At 42.7% G+C, this 23,827-nt stretch overlaps 1 protein-coding gene across 6 annotated transcripts in view; it reads right to left on the bottom strand.

Moving 5' to 3' along the window:
- The window catches only part of CREB5 (cAMP responsive element binding protein 5), a 264,451-nt gene extending 241,785 nt beyond the window's left edge, over positions 1 to 22,666 (bottom strand). For 2 of the 6 annotated variants that reach the window (XR_013946701.1, XM_080580463.1), the window contains exon 1: positions 920 to 19,954. Coding sequence is in view for 3 of the 6 variants with exons in the window: in XM_080580463.1 (XP_080436589.1) it covers positions 920 to 988 (69 nt within the window). In the remaining 3 variants the exon portion in view is untranslated. The other 4 variants (XM_080580466.1, XM_080580472.1, XM_080580467.1 and 1 more) reach the window with 4 other exon arrangements.
- Positions 22,667 to 23,827: the final 1,161 nt, after the last annotated feature.

The following is a 23,827-nucleotide window of genomic DNA, read 5'->3' as shown; positions in this document are numbered from 1 at the left end:
GAGAAGAAATAGACAAAAAGTGAATGAGCAAATTATGTTAAACATGCAGGAAATATTGCAAAAGGTGATAAATTGTGTACAGTGAGTTCTGTGACCTCAGATAAAATGATAGTGTAGAAAAAGTATTTAACCTTATGCCATGAGACATTAAGAGCAAATAGATGCTTGCATTAGAGAACTAAGGCTGCTGTCATCCACTTCAGGTTTAGAGGGACAAACATCATTAATCAGGGCGAGATCATTTGTAGAACAATCAATAGAAAGAAACAAATTTAACCCAAGCTAAATATCTGCAAACTTCATGGGCAGCTGAATTACACAGGGAAAGGATCAAAACAATGATAAATTCTAGTGCAGATTAAGTACACAGAGACACGTTTGAAGAATTTAGGGGGGTAGAACAAAGACAGACTAACTGAGATTGCTGGCACCCTTATCCTGTGCACAGGATCTGGAAAGCATCAGGAAAGACTGAAAGAAAAAAAAAATGCATAGACTATGGACAACTGTGGGAAACAGAACTGCTTTATATACTAATGCTGCGGTAATCCCAGGGCAGGCAGCAAGAGGGAAGTACATGTAGTTGTACAGACAGTGATTGAGGACAGAAATATTTCCTATAGGAGGAGAAAATATGGCATGTAACTTAAGCAAAGACTGTCCATGTTCTAATACTGTACAAGAAAACTGTCAACCATATCCACAGCCATGCCAGTGGATCAAACAGTTAGCTAGATTCCAGCTGGAACCGGGGAGCCTGCTGCAATATGATCACCACAAGCACGATGAGCAGCAATATTAGACGGGAGAAATGTGACCAAGCAGTGGTGATGCACGATGCTGCCAATAAGAACATCATGAACCAAAAGATGTTATCATTTGGCATTTATAGCAGATGACTCAGAGAAATACCACCCACCTCTGGGCACCGGGGCAGAGCAAGACATGGATCTGAATGCAGCACAACACCACAACTCCTTTGTCTCATATCCTGAGGATGAATAGGTTCTGTGGGACACCCAGTGCTCTGACTGAACACATAGGTTAAGTTTCAAAGACAAGAACACCTAGAAAATAAGGTATAGACAAGTAAAAAAAAACTAAAATGCAGAGCTTGTCATGCTTTAGTAGAATGAATGAATCCAGCAATGCTGCAAAAAGGCATTGTACCTGTAGAAACCAGTAAAAACTAGATCAGCAGCCTTATCAAAAAGAACAGAAAAAAAAAAAAGAGAAAAAAAAGAGAGAGAGAGAGAAATAAAAATCAGAGGATGTACACCAATTCAGAAATGCTGAAGAAAAAAAGGCACGATGAAGAGGTCAAACCCCATTAGCATCAACTGCAGCAATGCTACCAAAATATATCGAGAGCATCTTTATCTGTGGTGAAAAAATATAAGTCTGTCACATCACTGCATCTATCAGCTACCAAATATAAACATCAAAAGTACCAGCCATGTCCACATTGAACCTGACATGAGAAGTGACCAAAGTCTTAGTGTTGCTCTCATTGTTGAAGATGTTAAGAAACAAGCATTTCAGGATTGTAATAACTAGTTTCAATTTTTCTTAAACAAAAGTGGAGTAGGAGGCTGAAAACCAGTAAGCCAAAATGGAAAAGCAATATGACTTCCTGCTTTGGACATGGGGACTCAAGGCTAAATCCTAGGAAATCCAAAACCTCCAAGAAACACCCAGGCACAAGTGGGTAGAGAGTTCGACCATCGTTCCAGATTTGATATGCATCAGCAGTGCGATGCTTTTACTCAGTTAATCACCAGCAATGCACGGAGGCAGAGAGGGGTGAGCCTGAAAGTCAAAGCACAGACAGTGAAAAAAGGCAAAGGCGGCTGGGAAATGCCTGCTTTAAAGTACTAAAAGCAAGAGGAGCAGCCAGAGCAAAACGTGAAGAGGAAAGCCCAGGAATAAACTAGACACAAAGCCAGCAGCCCACGGACTTCTGTTAGTAATACCTAGCAGACACATTAAAAGAGTATGGTAAATCGAAACGGATCTAATGGCTATGATGGAATACTGCAACCCCAGCAGTTCACTCCAGAGCCAGGAATGGGCATCTACCTGGTCACCCATCTGGTGAGCAACAACTCACCCTTCCCCAGATAAACAAACAAAAAACAACCACCCAAACCCACATCTGAGATCACCCAAGTGACTACAGCTCATGAATGCAGTTTTTGTGCACCTGGATTTAGTGATAGCCAAAGCCATAATACTCCTGTAAATAGTTATCTCAATGAAAGTAGATGATCTTAGCAGCATGGTGTCCATTCACATTAATATCCAGAATACTGTGCATGAAGTACAGTACCCACATGCTCTGTAGTGGCCACTGCCCCTCTACAGCAGGAGCATCTTTCTCATTTCCCAGAGGTATGTTTTGAATGGAAGGGGAAAGCTGAAAAAAAAAATAATTTTTTTTTTTGTCCCAGTCACTCTTGTCATAGCCAAATGCGTTACCATTATAAAACTACTAGCAACTGGGAAATCAATGACAAGTATCAGAGTTGTTTCTCTCCTGTACGTACTACATTCCACATACTCCTGTATGTAAACATACAGGCTTACACACATTTGTTTACATACTCCTGTAAGTAAGCAAACATATTTCCTATAGTTAAGTGATTAAGTAATGGTATCTTTTCTCCTGCATTGTTCGAATATAAAGTTTCTTACATGTGTTAATTTAAGGGTCTTCCACTAAACTGGGAGATATCACTATGCAGCGTCTGTTACTAGTGTATATGGTACTGCATCCTATGCAAAGAAAACTATGTAGCACAACTAAATATTCACCAGTAAGAGCACTCGCTACAATCACCAGATGCTTTTCAGAAACAGAAATGTGGCCTGCAGCAGTCCATAGGTGAACGCCTTCCACCAGGTGAGCTTGCAGGGCTCCAGCTGACCACCACTGCTGTATGCAGCCAGCACAGTACCTTCAGCTCTCGCTCACTTGCCTGGCTTCCCTTTGAAGTCTCACATTCAGAGTTGACAGATTTCCAGGTTTGCTAAGAAAACATTAGCAAAAGTACATACACACATATATATGAAGTCTGCGACAATGTCAGATACATATACCTGTTCAACCTCTACATAGTAATAAAATACGCAGAACTATTTAGCCAAAAACATAAAAAATAAAAATTAACTACCCTTATCTCATTAGGAAAAAGTTTCAATCATTTTCAGCATGGGCCAGCTGTAAAAACTGTAATTAGACTAAAACGTATCTGTTACATGCTTCAGAACAGCAGTTGTGCAAACACCAGCACCGCGGCCGTGGGCTGAGTCCAGCAAGCCCTCTTTGCAGGATGCTGCGACCGCACCTCGCCAGAGCTCCTCCTGAGAAAGGCTTTCAACACAGGGCACGTGGGTGGTGGATTTACAAACTACGGTCCCTCGCTGTGAATGGATAACATGGCTTTACACCAGTGAAGAGTATGACCTCCCCTCTGTCCCACGTACCCCTGCCTCCCTCTCCTCCAGAGCTGGATCCTGCAAGCAGGCTGGAGTGACTGTAGCAGGTAATTATGAGTTATTATTGCTGCATTAGAGTGAGTAGCTATTCAGTAAATTAGTATGTGATATTAACCGAACCTATTCATTTGAAGAGCAGAAGAATCAGCATCAAAGTAGCAATTAACAAATTATTCCTAAACAGGTGTCACTGAAAGAATAAGCCAGGCTATCATTTTTCTATAATTCGACAGTAAAATGCTGACTTCTTACATACAGTAAACACAGTTTAAGCAGATGGTATGCTCTTAAAAGGCACAAAACCTATACTTAGATAAATCAATGTTGTTGGAAATGAAGGCTTACACTGATAGTCAGCAGAATTCGTGGAGCATCTCCTTAAGATTTAGGGATGATTTACAGCTATGCTGAGAGAATAAGCCGAGGATCTAAACCTTGCTGATTAAACTCCAAGGCACTGCTGGGAAAACCTGAGCTCTTGTACGTCTGTATGAAATAATCACTGACACCTATGATGCTTGGTTTGTTTTAAGAGTCATGTACGATCACAAAGGTGTTAGGATGGCTATTAATGTCTACACTGCTTTTAATGCCCCATGGCAGAAACATGTTAATCCAATTCCTTTTAATCTCGATCTCGCAAACGCTCTATTCTCTGGGTAGCTCCCCTGCTCTTCAGAGTGATTTATACACATTTCACTTTGTGTCCCTGGAGTTATTTCTGCAGGCTTGCAGACACGAAACCAACAGATTAAAGACTTCACTTCAGACCAAATATTGCTGCAGAAAATGTAAAGATTACATAGGAGAAGAATGCTCCGAGTTCCTAAACTTAACTCGGGAGCTCTGTTCACAAGACACTTTTTACCTCTTTTGTTTTTTAATAGCTTTTTTTTTTTTTTGATTAGGATTTGAGGGATTTTTTGGGGGGTGGAGGGGGTTGGTGTGCGCTTGGGGTTTTGTTGTTTGTTTAGTTTTTTGTTTGTTTGTTTTGTGGTTTTTTTTGTGTTTTTTTTTTTTTTGGGGGGGGGGGGCGGAGGGTGCTTTGCTTTAGGGGTTTTGCTGTTTGCTCGTGTCCCGTCCCGTTTGCTGTTTTTTCTCCCGAAGCATCCCACGAGCACGGGGCCCGCAGGGGCCGTGCCCGCAGCGCGGGCTGGCAGCAGCCTCTGGCGGCGAGGCCGCGCAGGGAGCCCCGCTCGCGGCGCCGAGCAGAGGGGATTGCTGCGGGGCGCTGGGCTTTTCCTCCCTTCTGGGCGGCCCGAAAGGAACAAGAGGGACTCCTCTGTAAGCCCAGGTTCGCCCGAAGGAACCCGCGAGCAGCATCGCTGGGGGCGGCGATGTCGGGAGGCAGCGCGCAAAGCGAGGGAAGCTGCGCGCTGCCTGCGCTCTTAAGATGACATCTTAAGGCAGCAAACCTCGGCTTTTACCGGACACGCTGCAACAAATTACAGCTTGAGCGTAGTAATTTCTTTAAACAAAGCACGTAGCTGAGAAGAAAAGCCCTCCCGCAGAGCGAAAGAAGCAACATTTTCATGGGCCAGGGGCAGAGCACTGAGCAGGAGCCCACCAGAAGTTGCAGCAAAGCCCAGTCCCCAGCACCAACACCCTCACTGGTGCCTTAATTTGCTGGTAAAAGAGTTGCTGAGTGAAGATCATTTTCCAATTGATGTGATCAGGATAAACAATTTTAGCCTTCATTACCCACCATGTTTGTTTTTTCGTGAGAGTATTTTTCCAAGCCTTTGGAAATGCAGAACTTACAAGTGCCGTAGAGCAGAGTCCCAGCACAGCAGCAGAAACAGCAGCAATCTGGTTTAATACCATACCAATTTACTGCAACACTTTTTATCCATCCAGCACAGGAGACTCATCTACCCAGAGACACTTATTCCATAGGAAATCACCATCACACCACAAACAGGTTTATAAAAAAAAAGAAAAAAGTTAAAAAATTAAAAGCATTTCATCATCTTGAAAGTAAATTTGTACTAATTGGCAAAACCATAACGTAAACAAAAGTACTATATCAAGTAGTGTAACAGTGTTTACAGCCAGAAAAGGGCTTGTCTTTTGAACACAAAATACCTCCACTGACTTACAGATTCATCTGAACTAGCATTTTCCCTTCTCTTTGAAATTAAAGCCGATGTTGTTTTGGAGTATTCTGCTCGTGATAAAAGAGCCTACCCTATCTGATGGCAAACCTGGAGATGTGGGAAGGGCTGAGAGCATCACAGATTGGGAAAAAAGACATTTCCACACTTTCACCATTCTTGCAATTCACTTGTGGAGATTTTCTTTGATTTTTTATTTTATTTTAAGAGACAGAGTAAAGGAGGCCAGGAGAAGACAGCAGAAGCAGAGTGCTGCTCTAGGAGCACAGAGTGCTTGTTAGCATGGCCTGCCAGGAAGGAAAATGCCACCCTCCAAACTGTGTCCAGATCATTGGGAAGGAATAGTAATCCACCTGTGACAGCTCCTGCCACCATCATATTCCTCCAGAAACCTGCAAATACCCCTTCTGCTCTGCTAAGCTCGTATTTCCTGTTAGAAACACTGTAGCACACCATGTTTAGACATAATTTTGATGACCCAAAACTTGGGGGAATTCCTTACACACATGCCCCTACTTGTGCAGGTTGCCCAGGCAGACCACGTACCAAGAACATCCTCTGCTTCAAGGGAGTCACAAAAGCCTTTCCCAATAGGCCTGGTATGATTTGCTAACAGGGAGGTGGATTTGGCTAACATGCTCTGAGGGAAGAAAATAAACTTTAAAAAAAAAAAAAAAAAAGGAAAGGGAAAGGGAGAATGTTAGACAACACTGCTAGGGCTCCTTTGCAGGAAAAGGCAGGGCAGGAGAGTTGCCTTATCCCTGTCCAGCGGGTACCCGTGACAGGACAGGTGCACCTCACAGGTCTCCTCAGCAGGATTCAAATGAGTAGGAAGGGGTAACATAGCCCAAACTCTTGACAAAGAGCCTCTGCTCCCAGCAGATCCCACATTTCTGCTCCAGCAGATGCAAACAGGCCACACCTTCAACCACCCCTTGAAAACACTATATCCATGGTGGCAAGAAAGCTCCCCACTAGGCCAAGCACATTTCTTCTTTCCAAGTTTGGAATCTTAAAATGAAAGCAACGAGTTTGGACAGAAAGCCACGTAACTGCCTTTTTTTTTTTTTTTTTAATTTTTAATCTCTACAGAGGTACATGAGGCGAAGAGGTGGTCACTTGTGAGTTTCTCAACTGCTAACAGATTTGTAGATGTAATTTCATCTGCATAAAGTTGACCCTCAATCAGGTACCTCACAGAAAATCTAAAATGCATTTAATTTGAGCTGTACTTTCCCAAACAGACTATGCACAAACAAAATTTAACAGTCAAGGGAATTAACTGCTCAGTCACCACACCCACAAGGATTCATTGGGCTTCCTAAATGTCTTTGACCTTTTCCTACTACTCCAAGTACTCGGTCTCTCTGTATTTACAGCTTCACAGCCATGTACACTTAACAAGAAGTTCAGTGGATCAAAGGAGAGGCTTTTCAGCCTCCAGATTGTTGGCTGGATGTGGAGCTGGGTGCCCTCTAGAACTTGGCTAAGAGTACAGCAAAGGAATTTGTTTTTCAGTGATGGTTTGCCTGTCGTGCACACTCTTCTGTCTCATCTGAGGGAGACTGCAAAATCTGTGCAAATCCTCTTTATAGCTTTAATGCAACAAGAATGTGACATATAGCACTTCTAATAGTGCTAGTATTTGGAAAAAAATGAATAAAAGCAAGCATGAAAGCAGAAGTGCAGAGAAAGAGAAAGCATAGCCCTTTTTGCTGTAAGACATGGCCACACTATAGGCTCTGCATCTTTTTTCTGCAATTATACATGGAATTCCCCTTGAAGTCAATGCAGGGTTTTACAGAGATGAGCAGTAGGGCTTTTGTGGACAGTTTGGGGGAAAATAAAACAAAAGAAGCACATATACAAACTTCTCTGACAAAATGTAAATCAGATGTTATTCATCAACTGTATGTTATCACATATAGTCACAAAAGTAAAGAGGGGAAAGTAATTCCTTTTTGTTTTGGTAGCACCTTACTCTTACGGCTGTAATTTAAAATGTACAAATCCTAATATTAGGATCGTTGTACTAAACTTGTATTAAGACTTGGGTTTACTCTAAAAGGTCAACAGTTTCCAGCAGGGATGGATTCAACCTGCAGAGGCTGACTACACGTTTTATTTTAAAGACCTTCACAAAAACATAAGGCTTTGAGTGGAAAGCAGATCCCACCTCATGGCTATTTAGCCCGACCATGGTTATACTCCACCTCCTCCCACTAAGTCCTCAGTAGACAGACTTCATCTTTCTCACTCCAAAAACAGACAAGAAAACCGGTCCCCAATCTTCCCAGTTAGTAAGGATTTGTTTATTCCTCTCCTGCTCTGCCATGTTGTTGCATCCAAGCACCATGCAGCCTTTTCATCTCATTCTCTAGGGTTCGGCCTCAGAGGAACATTCTGCAAACACTTACTCATCCGAGCACAGAGAGAGCCCACAGGATACAGCTTTCAATGTCAGTGTTTGAGTAAGGCCAACTCCCTCGGTAAGTTACTGAATGTCCAGTTACAAAGTGTTTGAACTGAAGGCGATGATGCAATCAAAAAAGAAAAAAAAAAAAACAAAAACAGAAAACAGCAACAAACAAACAAACAACAACAAAAATGGGACTTTGTGGCATAATGGAAAAATAAAGGGTGGGTTGGGCAAAAGGGAATATTCCAAGACACTACTACATATAAATTTTTACTGAATGAACTTTTAGGATGTTGCTGACATGGGAAACAAACAGAACATGAAGAATCACAACACACCAAGGAAGCCTCTTCTGCATCTTGCACACAATGGTTTTGCCTAGACAGTACATGTTTTAACCTCTGTGTGATACCAAGAAAAAGCTTCTTTTCATTTCACTTTCTTGCTTGAAGACAAAACAAGCAATCTACATTTCACATTTACACCCTACTCTCCCTCTACACCTTTAGATAATCTCAAGACAGTTATCATGCCTAGTTTCTGCAAAGGTCTCAGCCACAGCTGTACACGTACATGAGTCATGTGGCAATTGCTTCCCATTAGGTAAATCAAATTTAAATTCTATCCAAGACAGAGCACTTTGGTCATTGGCTGCATGTGATTGATTGTTCAACTCTGGACAGAAAGTGAGAGCTATGTTAGCAACAAGTTAGTCTGGCTTTCAGTGTTTGGGGGTGAGAGGAATAATCCATATGATTTACTGTTAAGTTTCAGGTAGGGTTTTTGTTTGTTCATGTTTTTGTTTGTTTGTTTGTTTTGTGTTGTTTTCCATGTGCTATAGTTGTTTGCATCTGAAAGATATACCAGCAGTTTTTGTAGGTTCTGCATATACAGAAATCAGGAAGGAGCAAGCTACAGTATGCAACTGTAAAACAAACAAAAAAAAATCATCATCTTTCATTGACTAAACCCAGACTGAGATACATCAAGGCACCCTAGAAAGATTTTTCATTCATCAACAAGCCATTTTAAGTGTTATTTTAAATACTTCTGGGATCTGTCTAAGCTCTCCCATACAATTTCTCAGCTTTTTAATTAATTTGGGGGAAAATATGTTTTCTCTATTTTTTTTAAGATTTTCTATGTCAGCCAAAAGGATCTTGCAGTTACTCTTTTGACAAAGTGAGATTTTGCAATCTGTTTTTTCAAATCATGAAGAGGTAGGCTTTGCATCTTAATATGGTTACAAAAATAGACAACACCAACTCTAATTTAGAAGATCCTGAGTTCTAGGAGGAGAGGTAACCAAATTACCAATTCAATTTTTCCAGCAGCAAAAGTCATTAGCATTGGTCATGAGTCTCAATTAAATGGATCACACAAAAACTAATAACCTTAAATCCTGTTACACTTGAAGATGACAGCAAAATTCCCAGATTCCAGTGGGTCTATCAGTCTATGACCTTGAAAGTGGAACTACGGTCTTTCAAGTCTATAACCTTGAAAGGGCCCAGAGCTTTGTAATGCTTTCCCGAGGACATACCTTATCTACGTATACTCATACCCAGTCATAAATGTATTTTGTTTGCACTTTAAGAGGAGGCTCCTGAACTGATTCACAGACAGTGCTGCCACAAGAGATGGACAAGCCACAGAGAGACTCTATGGCAGTCTTCTAATAATGCCTGCCTTTTACAGAGGTTGACCTCTTTTCACCTTGTTAAAAGCAGTAAGTAGTAAGTAATAGATCTTGTCAAAGGTTGCTCTGTAGAATAACCTCTGGAGATATTAGATAGAGGTGTCCAGAGAAATACCACAAAAAGGTGCTGACAAGGAAACCAAGGGGATTATGATTAGGAAGTGTGAATAAGCTAAGGTTTCAAACATACTCAGATTTTGGTTAGAAATGCTAGAGTACAGGAAGGAAATGTTCTACATAACATCAAGCCACCAAAAAGCACACTTGACAAGACAAGTTAAAGAGCCATCACACAGAGATTATATACTGCACTTGATTTAAGAAAAGCTACAAGAAATGCAATTCCACACTTAATGGGATTAAGTAAGAATATCTTCCCCCCCCCCAAAAAAAAAACAACACTTGTAAGTCTCACGATAAAAACTGAGAAACTAATTTACTCAACAGCAAACAAAAATTATGTAACTAAAAAAACACTAATTGTTCCTTCAGCTCCCTTTTGATCCAATTTAGAACATTCAAATAAATCTAACCTTGTACCAGACCTTCCACCAGATGCTAATTCACAATAATAGGTTCCCATTTAAGACACTGACATTTCCTCAAATAAGACATGAAAATAAAAGACCCTAAAAACCTAAGGCAGTAGCATAACTAAGAATGATTATTTCCCCATGTACCTCAATTTCTGACTTTAACAGTTATGCAAAGATTTAATGGGATATTTTTTTTTGGACAGTGTTTTCAGAGGACAGCCTCTGCTAACTTTATTCTCAATGAAGTTGCCATGCAAAATCTTGGCTCCTCCCAACTAGTTTTTTCCAGCTCCCTCAGTTGACGAGGACATTGTTGCACTCCGTGGAAGGCAGTCAAAGTCTCTGACCCAGTCAGATCAAACCAGATCAGATAAAGTTATAGAAAATGTTCTGGAGATCTGGCACTTCTGCCAACAAAAGGCTTCAACCCAGTGTTTTGAAGTTCTCAGCCAGCCCAGCTCTCCAGAATCTTGCTCCTCCTTTATACACACAGCACTATACTGTACACACACATACACACGTGCAGCGCAGGTAGACAGCAAAGTTAGAGAAACCTTAGCCCCCTAAACTGAGAGAGCAGACAAATAGTGATAGATGGATAAACACAAAATTGTTTTGCATCAACCTGAACGGCATTATGCAGCACAAAGCAAATACTTATTTTTGAGTGATTTATGGCCTCATGTCTTCCTTAAAATAAGTCCTTTTCAAAGGAGATGCGTCTCACTTTGAAAAAATGTTGAAATCGGGTATTCTGACTTTTTTGAATATTTTCCATCCCTTTCATTTTGGCAGAAGCTAGTCACAGAACTTGATCTGTGAACAGCTTCAGGCCTCTGCATACCATGTTCTTCAGTGACTTTCTTCTCATGAAAGTCTTGGGTGAGCACGTTTTTCCTCCAGGAAAGCCCCCGGCCTGCCTGCACGTGGCAGAGCATCTCCCCCCAGAGCTGCTGCTCATTCTCCAACCGCAGGACGCCAGCCTTACCCCTGGCAACTGCTGCTTGCTTTAACTCAGGACGAAATGGGACAGCAGAGAAACCGTGTGGCCCAACTGTCTCTTCTGCACAACAGAAAGGAAATCCCCTCCGTGCTAAATACAGGGTTTGGCGAGAGAGAAGAGGTTCTCTCAGGACCTTGCCACATTAGAGGCCATCTTACACACACCATGCTCAAGAGCACAGGCTGCTCTAAGCAGAGCTGGTCTTCAGATGGACAAGTAACCAGCATTTTTCTGTGGACACCAAAAGGATCACACTATTTTAACGTATGTTTTTGAGATAGCTATTGGGAAGGCACTGGGTATATGAGGAAGATGCTATCCACGGAGTTGTAAAAGGCTAAAAAAGTACAGTTAGTTGCATTTTCATTTAAGTCTTTCACAAATATTTTTGTTATTTCCGTAGCATTTAGCAGTTGCTTTTGCCCTTCTCTCCCCCAGCAATATGCTACAGTGTATTGCTGTGTATCCTTTATTGTACACGCAAGAGCTTCTCAATACAAACCAGCATGCCAGCTTGCAGTCCTGGTTTTGGTCTTAGAGTTCTGCCATGTCAGACTAAAAACAGTCGATATTGTACAAAACACATTCCCCATGTGATGCCTGCCCATGTCAGGTGCTACATGGCACTAAAGCCTTGGTAAATGTAGACGTGGACGTTTCCTGCCATAGAGCAGTATTTCCTAGGCACTGGAGCTGAGTAAGAAATTCGCTTGAAATTTTGCAAGGGCTCTCTGAAGACAAAAAACACCCGAACCTGGGTAGCTGGCAATTTTAGTAGTGGGGAAAGGCATAAGGTGACTTCTGCCGCTGCAGTAGCACGCACTGCACGGCGCGTGCTCCCATGCCATGCGGCTCAGTGGCACTCCTCGTGCTGCATCTTCTCCTGTCTGAAGAAAGCCTCCTCAAAGAAAAAGACACAGCAAGGACCTCATTGTACGCGGCATGCCAAACTCACGCTTCACTGCCAAGGCATCTTCACTACGTTTAAGCTATTCGAAGCCAATGTAGAAAATAAAAATTTGAAAATAAAAACCTGTTTTCATGACTTGTGTCATAAGACAGTCATTATTGTATCTCTTATTGTCCTTATTACAAAATAATTTGGCATTATTTATGATGTTCCAAATATTTATCCTCAGCTTATTCTGCCCCCAAAAACTTTCAGTCTGCTGAAAAGCATTTGGCTGACAGTGCATGGACTAAAAACTGAACTGAAAACTGGGAGACTGACAGCCTAGAAATAGGCTATCCTTATATTTAGGGATACCAGCTTTTTGGCAAGAAAAAAATGTATAGAATCAGACAGTGCAGGAGAGAAAACAGAAGAAAACACCCTAACTGCTACAGAGAGAGCAGTGTTTTTAAGGTGTTTCCCTGTCTATCCTACAAGCCTCACTCAATTTAGGTAATCCAGTAAGAGGTTTCAAGTGTATGGCCACAGTATAGCAGTAAAATGAAATATCTGGAACCCCGATTTTAGGGTATTGTTAAATTGATTGTCTCATCTGAGATTCATTGACTTTGTATTAAAAAGACCCTCCCATACTTTTCCACTGATGAAGGAAAAAAAAATGGGGGGGTCGGGGTGGTGAACAATATGCATGTTTATTCACTGTTTGACATATTTGACTACACGTATTTGTTTCTCTCAAAGCTGTTTAACACTGAGGAATATAGTATCATTCTCGATGATGTTAAAAATTGCCTTCAAAGGCATAAAATAGGCGTCTGTGTCCTTATTTAACATAAGAGGCCAGAAATGTTTTTCTCCAAAGCACCATTTTTGCAACTTTAAGGTACGTGCAGAATATCAGCACTAATTGTCACTCATCACACTGAAGAATGCCTTGAAGGCTTCAGAAGTAGAGCACATACTTTTTTAGCTCTCTTTTGAAGAGATGGAGGGTGTCTCGATCTACAACAAAGAGAGCTTTTCTCCCAAGAACTTGCTAGGAGTTTGAATTAATGAGGAATTAAGTTGCATCTCAGCAGTTTTACTAAACTTTGGAGGAAAAGGACTCAATGCCACTAGTCCCTGAGTGCCCTCAATGCCCATTGACTTCAATGGGGATTGAGAAATGTCCTCATTTCAGTTGATATAGCACCCCGCCGTATTAGATGCAATCCCCTTCCCCTTCCTCCTAGGGATGAATTTTTCCCACTAACCATCCAATTTGTACTTTGGTTTGCCTGGAGATGAAATTAATATAGATGTTTTGGTGCTGACAATGTCTCTGTCAAATTATATAGTGCCTACTCCTGATGAAACTTGTTTGTTTTCACACCATCATCACTGATGATCTCAGCACAGCAGTGCTCCGAGAATAATGGTTTAGTCAACTGCAAAGCAGCAGAAGGAACATAAAACAATGTGTGCTTATATAGGCCCTACATAAATAGTGCTTTTTAAAAATGTTTGACAATGAAATAATAGTTGTGGTTTTGTTTCTTTCTTTCTTTTTTTTTTTTTAAATAAATTAACCTCTGGATTGTTAAGGGTCCAGTGGACCTTTCCACACCAGAGACAGTTGTAAGGCCTGAAACTTCTTATTATATCCTCCTACGAAGGGTATACGCAGACGCTGTTTGTTGTGTACCATTATTGAACAGGGGTAGCATATCCCCACTCCACACAGTTTCAGTGCAGTCCATGGAGCAATACCAATTTCAAAAGTTTCAGAGCTGACCCCATGTACCCTGGGTCAGTTTAAGAAAGTTGTAATTGGATGTACACAATTAGAGATTGGGGGACAGGAGGGTTGAATACTGTCTATTTACTACTCTTTATAGTGTTTTTCTTATTTAAAACTCCTGTTGATTGCTCTTTAAAAAAAAAAAAAATCAGAATAGCTCTGGCAGTGACAAGATTTTTCACAATTTTGGAAAGACTTTGTCTGCTCTCCTTTGCAGCCTAGAGACTGCTCAGGACACTGGAGTGGCTTGGGCCTTGTTATTAAAATTACTAGAACTGTAGGGCTCCACTGTCTTCCCCTTTCTTTCCCCCTCCACCTCTCTCTTTTTTAAAGGAAAAGAAAAAATCCCACAAAACTTCACAAACAAAACATGACTGAGATCTAAGGCGTCACTCCCAATTCACAACAGCATTATTAAGAGAGAAAAGGCACATCGGTGTTAGAATTAGGCAGTGCCACATCTAACTGAAAAACTTGATGGGCTTTTCGCCTACGTTGTGCAAGCCTGAGGCTGGAGTGGCGACTGTCACAGCCAACGAGACACAGACAGATAGATGATGGAGAGTGCAGACTGCGCACCCACACATAAAGCTCATGAGAGGAAGGAGAGCGCACGGAAGGAATATTAATTGAGCACAAAATAAGTATCCTCAATATCCCCCTGCCCCCTTAAAAAGTGGCCACGAGACAAGGAGAGCTACAAACATGTTCATCCTGGGGAAACAGCCGCCCTTAACACGACATGTCAGGCTAGCACTTTAATAATGGGATTTGCACAGCGCGCGACTGATAGGCTACATGCAGAATGGACCCCGTGAATCTAATTTTCTCCTCAATGAGTGTTACACCAGCCTGTAACGCCACAGATTTCAATAGAGTTGCTCCAGATTTGTATCAGGGTGAGTGGAGAATTAGGCTGTACTATGATTTTTTTTAAAAATCCACGAGAATGTAATTCTCCTTACCCAGTCATACTCTTTTGATCTTCTCTACTTTCATAGCGGGTTATTTAGATGAACTTGTCTTTTAAAGATTCACATCAAATTACTGCTTTCTCTCACTTTTTGCATTAAACCAGCAATTACTCAAATTCTACTTATTTCTATTCTTGAGTCCATACACTGCTTTATTAGCACTGAAGAATGAAAAAGTAGTAAAAAGATTTTAGAAAATGTTGTAGTAGCTTAGTACCTACATCATTCATTTTTTCCTCCACTGTCTTTTTAAATACCTTTCCATCACACAGCCAGTTTAAAAAAAAAAAAAAAAATCTTCACACACTACACAGATGCACTTAAGGATATGGAAGTGAGGAAAGAAGGAAAATTCCTTAACATGTTTTTAATTACAAAATCTATTTTTTCCCCTCATTTTGCACACCATTGGGGAAATCTCTACAGTTGTAGATTCTGATCTCATCAACCTCAAAAAAAAAGTGCAACACTACCACCCCCCCACCCCCCCAAATTTTCACAAGCAAAAAAAGCGTTTTAGGTTTTTTTTAGTCACAAAAAAAAAAGTAAGTTGATGTGGTGGTTGAAATTCTCACAAAACCTTTAAAATATTTCTTCCTCCTAAAACATTCACTCAGGAATTAAGTTAAACAGCAGGTAGTAAAAGACAGTCCTGAACAAAGTGATTGATTATGTTTTCTGTACACCATTGCTCAGCTTTTAGTTCTTCAGGTTATAAACTACTTCAATTCCAAGAACAGAAGTTTCCTATAAGTGAGGTATTCTCATGCCCAAATTTCTGACACACGCAGTGCTCGTTTTTGGACCAGCATAATTCCAGGTCCTTTGCTGTCACACTCTCAGATCACCTTTGGAGTTCCTGCTGGGCTCCTAAAAATATTTAGTGACAAATTAATTCCCTGACCTGACCAAAACCAGAAGCAGGCCAAGATTAAACCCACCGACTAAAATCAGTTCAGAGTAGCTCCTGCAGAGGTAGGGTTTACTATTCACAATTTGAAGCTCCTCACCTAGCAGCTAACTATTGCTATTAAATATAAGTTGTTGTTGTTTAAAGTAAAATAAGTGGTATGTTTGGACAGGGAATAATGGTAAACTAGTTCATACAACACTGAGTTACTGGCAATTGGTTTGGAGAATCAGTGCACAACAGAGCGACCTGACGATAACATCATCTGTATCTTGGAGGGCTTCATTGCTTGCTTAGACCAAGTGCTATTCTGTGGGTAACCACCGTACCAACTCAGCACTCCAGAACTTAAACATTTAAAGCACAATAAAGGAAAAAATACATATGGAGGGCAATGTGATAACCTCTCAAATTAGTGCTTACTGTAGCCGCTCACACAACACATCCTAACCCCAATCTCTAATTCCATTTGTTGTGCTACAGAGCCCCCTGTGTTGAGCATTACATACTAACTAACATTACTTACATATGAAAAAGCCCTGAGATGTTAAATCTAGGAACCACTGGTCCAGGTTAATTACTCACCTTAGGCAAATTAATTCCTGAGTACTTGCAAACAGCTCAAAAAAGCTGGCTCTGAACTGCACTGTACTACACTACATGCAGTAAAAGAGTAACTGAAGGCATAAACCCACAAAGTAAACAGGGGAAAAAACATTTCTGCTACTAAATAAGGAAAAGATCACCCTAATTAAATACACTTCTCTAATAACTCCTGTATTAGATTTAGGGAGCGTGCTCAAGGACAGCAAGTTTAAGCTCAGCACATCCTTGGACAAACAAACAAAAAACAAACAAACAAAAAAACTTAAAAGTACAGAAGTACACTGAGACTGGGATTGAGTTCCGAAACTGTATCATGCTATTAAGTGGCAGGGGCACCCAAAGATGGGGCCCTCAGAAAGGTACGAAACTGGGATGAGGGCACACAAAGAAAGCCCTCAGAGAAAATCCTGCAGGGATGAGAAGGCAATAGAAACTATTTGAAGAGTTTACGCAGGTAGAAAGCTGAGGGTGAGATCAAACGATGCCCAGATCCTGAGTTATTACCAGAGGTCTCAGTACCCTAGTAAGAGTAATGAAAACATTCAGAGCCAAAGAAAAGCGGAACCGACTCCTGGTTCTGGCAAAGGGAGTACAGGATTTGTAGTATTTTCCCCCAATTAAATTCAAATCTCGTTCTCCCGTCTTCTTCTAAAGACGTTGCCCTTTTCATCACCCAGAGAGTGGAGCTCTCTGGCCAAGTGGGGCTGCACCCCACACCTCCACATCCCCTTACCTGGAATGCTGCCACGGTGGTGACATGAACTGTCTCAAAGGATGTGATTATAAATGTAGGACACCTACATAAACATTGCTAATTGCAATGTTTTGAGGCATTTATTTGGAAGTTGTGTGCAGGACTGACTTCTGGAACAAATTCTCAAAAAAGGGGACGGAAACAAGAACCAAAAGCAAAACAACTTTTAAGCTAAGGAAATTGTAGTAAGCTTTCGATGTTTTACTTTGAAAATCCTACAGCCTTCAGCAAAATCCTTGGAAAATCTCTTCGTGTTTATAAAATAGCATTTGATATCACCATCTAGAAACGTACAAAGCAGCACAACCAACCCTTCCTAAACTCTCTAAAGCCAAGTAACAGCTGCATTTCCCATGTGGCGGCTAATAAAAAAAATGCTGACTCTCCACATTTTTAATTACAGAGTAAAATAACACCTGAGTGTAAAATAGTAGGCATACTATTATTTCAAAAGTGTCAGGGTTGCCCCTTCAACCGGAGCCACGACGTGAGCAAACGCTCAGCGCGCAAAGCAACAGAACAGCTCCTTGGATGCAACAAGGCACAACAGCTTTTCTGCTTCAACAAGTCTTCTCACCGCATCACTGGCATAATTATTTTATGCATGTTATGTCTGCTTGTTATGTATACCTGAGATAATTTAAATCATTTCTTTGAGTATAACAAAAAAAAGTATTTCCATAACAGCACTTTAGTTTTATGTGTCAAGTCTACGAAAGCTAATTTCTGTACTTATTCCTGTAATATGGCTCGTGTTCAAACGCAGCGTGGTAAGATATTGTCTGAGATCATTGTTTTGTCTGTGTTAAAGAACACTACACCGTAAAAGTTTCAAATTAACATAGTAATGTAAGTTTTAGTAAGAGGAAAAAGTGTTCTCATAGTATTTCATCCAAGCTGTTGCTTTAATTTTGTGATCAACTTTAAGCATTTCTCAAGGCAGAAGAATGCGAAAGCCCAAAAAACAGAGAAGTATTTGAAGAGCCATAGAGCATTATAATTTACAGATCAAAATGTATCGTTTATCTATAAATAATATCTTTCAGGGGTTAAACAGCATGCAGCATGGAGAAGGGGAGATGGCAAATCAACAGAAATTGTTTGGAGATGTTGCAGAGTGGCAGCAACATACCAAGATATCTGATCGGCCCTGGCATTAGTGCCTACGACTGACAGAATCTCAAAACATTTCAAATACTTCCACTAAGACTCATGTGCATTCACTGCAGAGAGAGTTTATACATGAAAGATTTAGCTGAGTAAACCCTCTTAATTATATATGCCTACCTATTAATTTGATTAGTACGGGATACCAAAGCCAAAACAAAAGAATCACTTCGACATATGAAGCAGAACTGCGAGACCCGTTGCTTTATACATGTATACATGTTTCAAGCAACTGAGTCTACTGAGTAGAGTATTCCTGTAACAAGTTACAAGAAAAATCAGTATTTGCGGGCCTTGAGAAAAAAAAAAAAAGTACTGTCTTGCTCCAAGAATAAATCATATGGTCCTTAATAATGAAAAGATGTTTAAAGGTGTAACAGTTTTGCTCTTCTTTTATTGCAAAATCTTATCCAGAATATTTTTCTCACAATAAAGGGTTTATAAGAGAGATGTTCACTGGAACTAAAACTGAGCTCTAAAGACAGATAATAATACATAAAGAAAGTGATAAGTCCTCAAAGCAACAGGTTTCCAGAAAATCCAAAAAGTTAACTAACAGCAGAAATAGGATGACAAAGATTAGGGGATATCTTTGATTAAATGAATTGTTTTAGAAGCAATAACAATCTTGCAAGACCTCCTCTAATATTAAAGATCCTCATGCCTCAATTACGGTCTCAGAAACAGGTTATTACCGGGGGCTACACGTAGACAAGTTACGAAGTCTCAAATCATTGCGATACTTACCCATCTCAGGGAGGACTCTGCCCACACAAAGCTAAAAGTTTCAGTACTTAAAATTACCTTCTAAAGGCAATGTGAGATTTCCTCTGCCTTATCAACTCCAGAACAAACTCCAGCTCTCCCAGAAGCAATCTTTTACTCCCCTGAGGCGCTCAGGATAAACGTAAGCAGTTGCAGCGTATTTTAGATTCACAAAGTGAGGAAGCAAACACCAAATTAAAAAGCACATACTACTCTTTATCTAGGAAAATAGTTCTGATAAATGGTGATATATATAAAACGGCAAATATAATCTCGCCCCTATCTTTTCTACTATCTACATATGCAGTTTGCTTCCCCTTTATGTTAAATGAGCAGAAGCAGAGTTCGATTAATTGAAGCTAAAAGATGAGTCGATATTTTGATTAGGGAGAGAGGGTTCTGATTGTCCTAAATGTGTAAAGTTTTACAAATCCTGCAGTTGTAACTTCTGGAGGAGTGCCATTCAATATTCAAGAGCGGCAAACAGAGCTTATTGCATTTTTTTATAGGTTAATGTGAAACTTTTTGATATTAACCGACAGCTTGAGTGTCTCCAATTAAAACAGTAACACTTGGAGACGGCAGCAGTTTCTTTTTTCTGCCATAAATTAATTATTTCTACTTCTTGCTTCAGTGCATTTAAAGTTTTGAGACTTTGATGATCTCAACAGATGCAAACAAACATAAATCCCATCTAAGCTAACAGGGCAGCAAAAACATCCCAAAGTCTTCGGGCAGCAGTAGGTATCAGCTCTTCACGGTCCATGAGTGATAAAGAGGAATAAGAAATCCCTGGTTAGTTATCATAAAATCAGGCTCCTTACCATTATCTGTAGAGTACAGCCAGGTCCAAGTCACTTTGTTCAACCACCACACCAACCGCTCTTTCTATTTCGTGACTTAAAAAAAAAATTAAAAAAAAATAAAAAAAAAAAGCCACACTTCCAAACACCTCCCTTTGCCAGTGATAGCTGGGGGAATAGCTACCCAGAGCTTTTAGGCTTCAGTAACGAAGGCCATCAGAACCGTGCTTCATTAAAGGGGTGGAAAAGAGCACAGTCAAGAGTCAGGTCCCAGGGTGCGGTGTTTGCCCCTCTCGTCCTCTCCTCCGGCTCACCGGGTCTTTGAGTAAATGAGGCTAATTTTTCCAGTAGCCTTTAACTCCCCAGATTAACCGGCATGGAAAATGTGACTAAAAACTCGCAGCGCTGTCTAGCCTCCGAGCCAGCACAGAATCAACTTTGTTGGAAGTGTTGAAGGACACCTAGCAAGCTGCTACTTGCTGGGTTCATAACCCAGCGCTGGATGTGCACACACAGCGCAGGACTGCGCCATCTAGTTCGCTGCCGGCAGCCCCTGCCCTGCCCTGCTGGGAGGGGACGGACGGACGGACGGACGGACGGAGGGATGGAGGGATGCCTCAGGTTGCGGGGCTTCAGCACTTGGCAGCGTTCCGTTTCCTAATGATTCAAGCGTCTTGTGCGTGCGTGTTTTTTTCATAAAATATCGCCACCGAGATAATCCACGTCCCGTGGATATGGGAAAATTTAGGCTATAATAGCGCGGCGAACTTGTGCATCTATCTTTGATTTACAAGATAAAAGCAACTTTTAAATTAAAGAGCCTTTCTGCTAATCGAGCTTATTATGCCAGAGACGGGAATGATTTTCCTAGAAAGTTGTCCCTGTGTGCATGCCTATTATCTTTGCTTTCCCCCTTCCACTAATGAGCATTTATCTAAAGAGCCTGTTAATCCTCTGATGTGTGCTTCTGGTCAGAGGTAACAGTTTGAATAAAACCACTAATCACTTATCACTAATCACTGATCATTAATCACACTTCTCCCCGGTGCTTTGCGACCTGCACAGCTCCCCTTGGGACTAAGGAGTCACAAATAAGGATTTTAGCCATTTCTTAGGAAGAATTCCCAGCTTTTGATACCGGCAACCGCATTCACCACATGAAAGTCACGAAATGCCAGGCGGGGGCTTTCAACACCGTACACTTTCCTACTGAAAATAAACCATCCTCTTAGGAAAGCTTCCCTCCTCCCGCAAAACCCCCACGAATTACGCTTCGCTTTTGCCTTCGGCTCTCACCCTCCGACTCCCAATTTTCTTTCAGCCCGGTTTCTGGATTATTTCTGCGTGACAGTTCCTTACAAGAAAGTTTCCCTCCACCGCTGTTGCTTGACGCACTGCTCGTTGTCCAAACGGCCAGACGGGGAAAGTCTGGTGCAAGCCAGCGGGTGAGGATCTCTGAAAACTGCACGGTCGCAAGGCAAAGCCCCAGCGAGATGCTTCGCAGCAATTAGCAGCCTTCCTCCCGAGCTTTGATTTCATCGAGCTAAGCGCCGCTTCTCGCCGACAAAATACGAAAATCTTTTAAGCTGGCCGCTCAGCAAACTCCTAATATCGCTCTGGGCTTTCAAAGAAATGCACATTTTCCCTTTATTCCTACCCACCCCTTCGCACGACCTCCCTCCTTTCGACTGAGCCCCGCAGCCGAGGGATCGCTCCCGGTGCCGGGACACAAATAATGGAGCAGGCAGAGTTGTGCGGGTCTCCCCCCACACCCCCGCGGCTCTCAGCCTCCCCAAAACTTCGCCGGGGGCACGGAGAGACCCCGGGCTGAGGCGGGGGGCGCGGAGCTGGCCGGGGGGCGACGAGCGGGGCTGGAGGAGGGGTCAGTGGAAGGGGGTCCCCTAAGGGCTCTCCCTCGCCCCGGTGCCGGCGGCATCCCAGCCGAGCATCCCCGGGGGGCACCGGCCCGCAGCGTGACGTGAGGGCCGGCACCGGGATCTCCCCGCGGGCACGGCGGCCGAGGGGCGCCCCCCGCCGCTAAAGTCGCCCAGAAGTTTGGGGGAGCCGGCGGGGAGCGGGGGGCAGCTGTCAGCGCCGGGCAGCCCCTTCCCCATGCCATGCCACCACATCTCATGGCACCCCATCCCATGCCACGCCATGCCACCCCATCCCATGCCATGCCACCCCATCCCATGCCATGCCACCCCATCCCATGCCATGCCAACTCATCCCACCCCGTCCCATTTTACCCCATCCCATCCTACTCCATCCCACCCTACCCCAACCCACCTTACCCCATCCAACCCCATCCCATGCCACCCTACCCCATCCCACCTCACCCCGTCCCATGCCACCCTCACCCTACCCCACGCCCCCGCATCCCACCGCACGCCGCCCCGTCCCTTCCCATCCCCTCCCTTCCCATCCCCAGGTGCCGGGCGCCCCCTGCCCCGCCGCCGCTGCCCTGCCCCGCGGGGGTCGCGCACGCCCCCTCTCCGCGCTCCGTCCCGCCGGAGCACCGACCCGTGCGGCGGCGGGGGGGGGGGGGGGGGTGGCGGCCCCCGGTGCGGAGCCGTGCGGGTTCCCGGGGCAGCGCGGTGTTTGCAGGAACTTACCGCCCGGCGCGGCGCAGCGCGGCGCAGCGCGGCGGGGACGGGACCGGCGGCGCGGGCGGAGGAACCACGTTGTACTGAGGGAAGGTTACAATGCGTGCTATTTACAGCACCATTACATCACCCGCCGTGACGTCACGTGGGATTCCTGAACTTCTAAATCATTGCGGGCCGGCGCGGGGGGGCGGCGGGGGGGGGGGGGGGGGGGGGGGGACGGGGAGAGCGGGGCGGGGGCGGGGGCGTGCGTAAGCCTCGCCCCCCGCGGGGTGAGTCATCGGGAAGGGAGGGCACGCCCCCTCCCTGCCCCCCCCCCCGTCGGGGACGTCTGTCCGGCCGGCCGTCTGTCTGGGGCTCCCGTAACAACTTTTTTCTTTTTTTCTTTTCCTTCTTTTTTTTCTTTTCCTTCTTTTTTAAAAAAATTTTTTCCTTTTTTTCTTCTTTCTTTTTCTCTTTTTTCTTTTATTTTTTCTTCTCTTTTTTTCTTCTTTTTTCTTTTTCCTTTTTCTTTTTTCTCTTTTTCTTTTTTCTTTTTTCTTTTTTCTTTTCTCTTTTTTCTTTTTTCTCTTTCTTTTTTCTTTTTCTTTTTTTATTTTTTCCTTTCTCTTTTTCTCTTTTTCCTTTTTCCTTTTTTCTTTCCTCTTTTTTCTTTTTCCTTTTCTCTTTTTTCTTTTTCCTTTTTCCTTTTTTCTTTTCTTTTTACTTCTTTCTTTTCTCTTTTTTCTTTTCTCTTTTTCTTTCTTCTTTATTTTTTCTTTTTTCTGTTTTACTTTTTCTTTTTTCTTTTTACTTTTTTCTCTTTTCTTTTTTCTTTTTTCTCTTTTCTTTTTTCTTTTTTCTTCTTTCTTTTTTCTTCTTTCTTTTTTCTTTTTTCTTTTTTTATTTATTTTTTCTTATTTTCTTTTTTTCTTTTTTCTTTTTTTTCTTTTGTTTTCTTTTTTCTTTTTTCCTAGAAATAGAGGAATATCCAAAAAGAGGATGCACTGACGGGGTAGACACACCCCTCCCACCCCCCTGTGCCCAGCCCCACGCGTGTCCCACCAGCCCCACAGCGCTGCCCCCCAGGATGGCAGCATGCCTTCCGTCCTTCCATCCCCTTACTACCCCAGCGCCTCCTTTTGGGGTTTCCTTGTGCCCAGAGCTCGTCCTGGCTCATAGAGCAGCAGCCCCGAGCCCACAGGTTCCCCTCACACAGAGATGCTGTGCCCAAAGGGACATGCGGGCATCAGCCGAGTGCTTGCTGCTCTGTGCCAGGGCCCCGCTTTATTTCCCTGCAG

This window comes from Anser brachyrhynchus, assembly GCF_964034855.1.
Source record: "Anser brachyrhynchus genome assembly, chromosome: 2".
Classification (NCBI taxonomy): domain Eukaryota; kingdom Metazoa; phylum Chordata; class Aves; order Anseriformes; family Anatidae; genus Anser; species Anser brachyrhynchus.
This window is presented reverse-complemented; position numbering and strand designations above follow the sequence as displayed.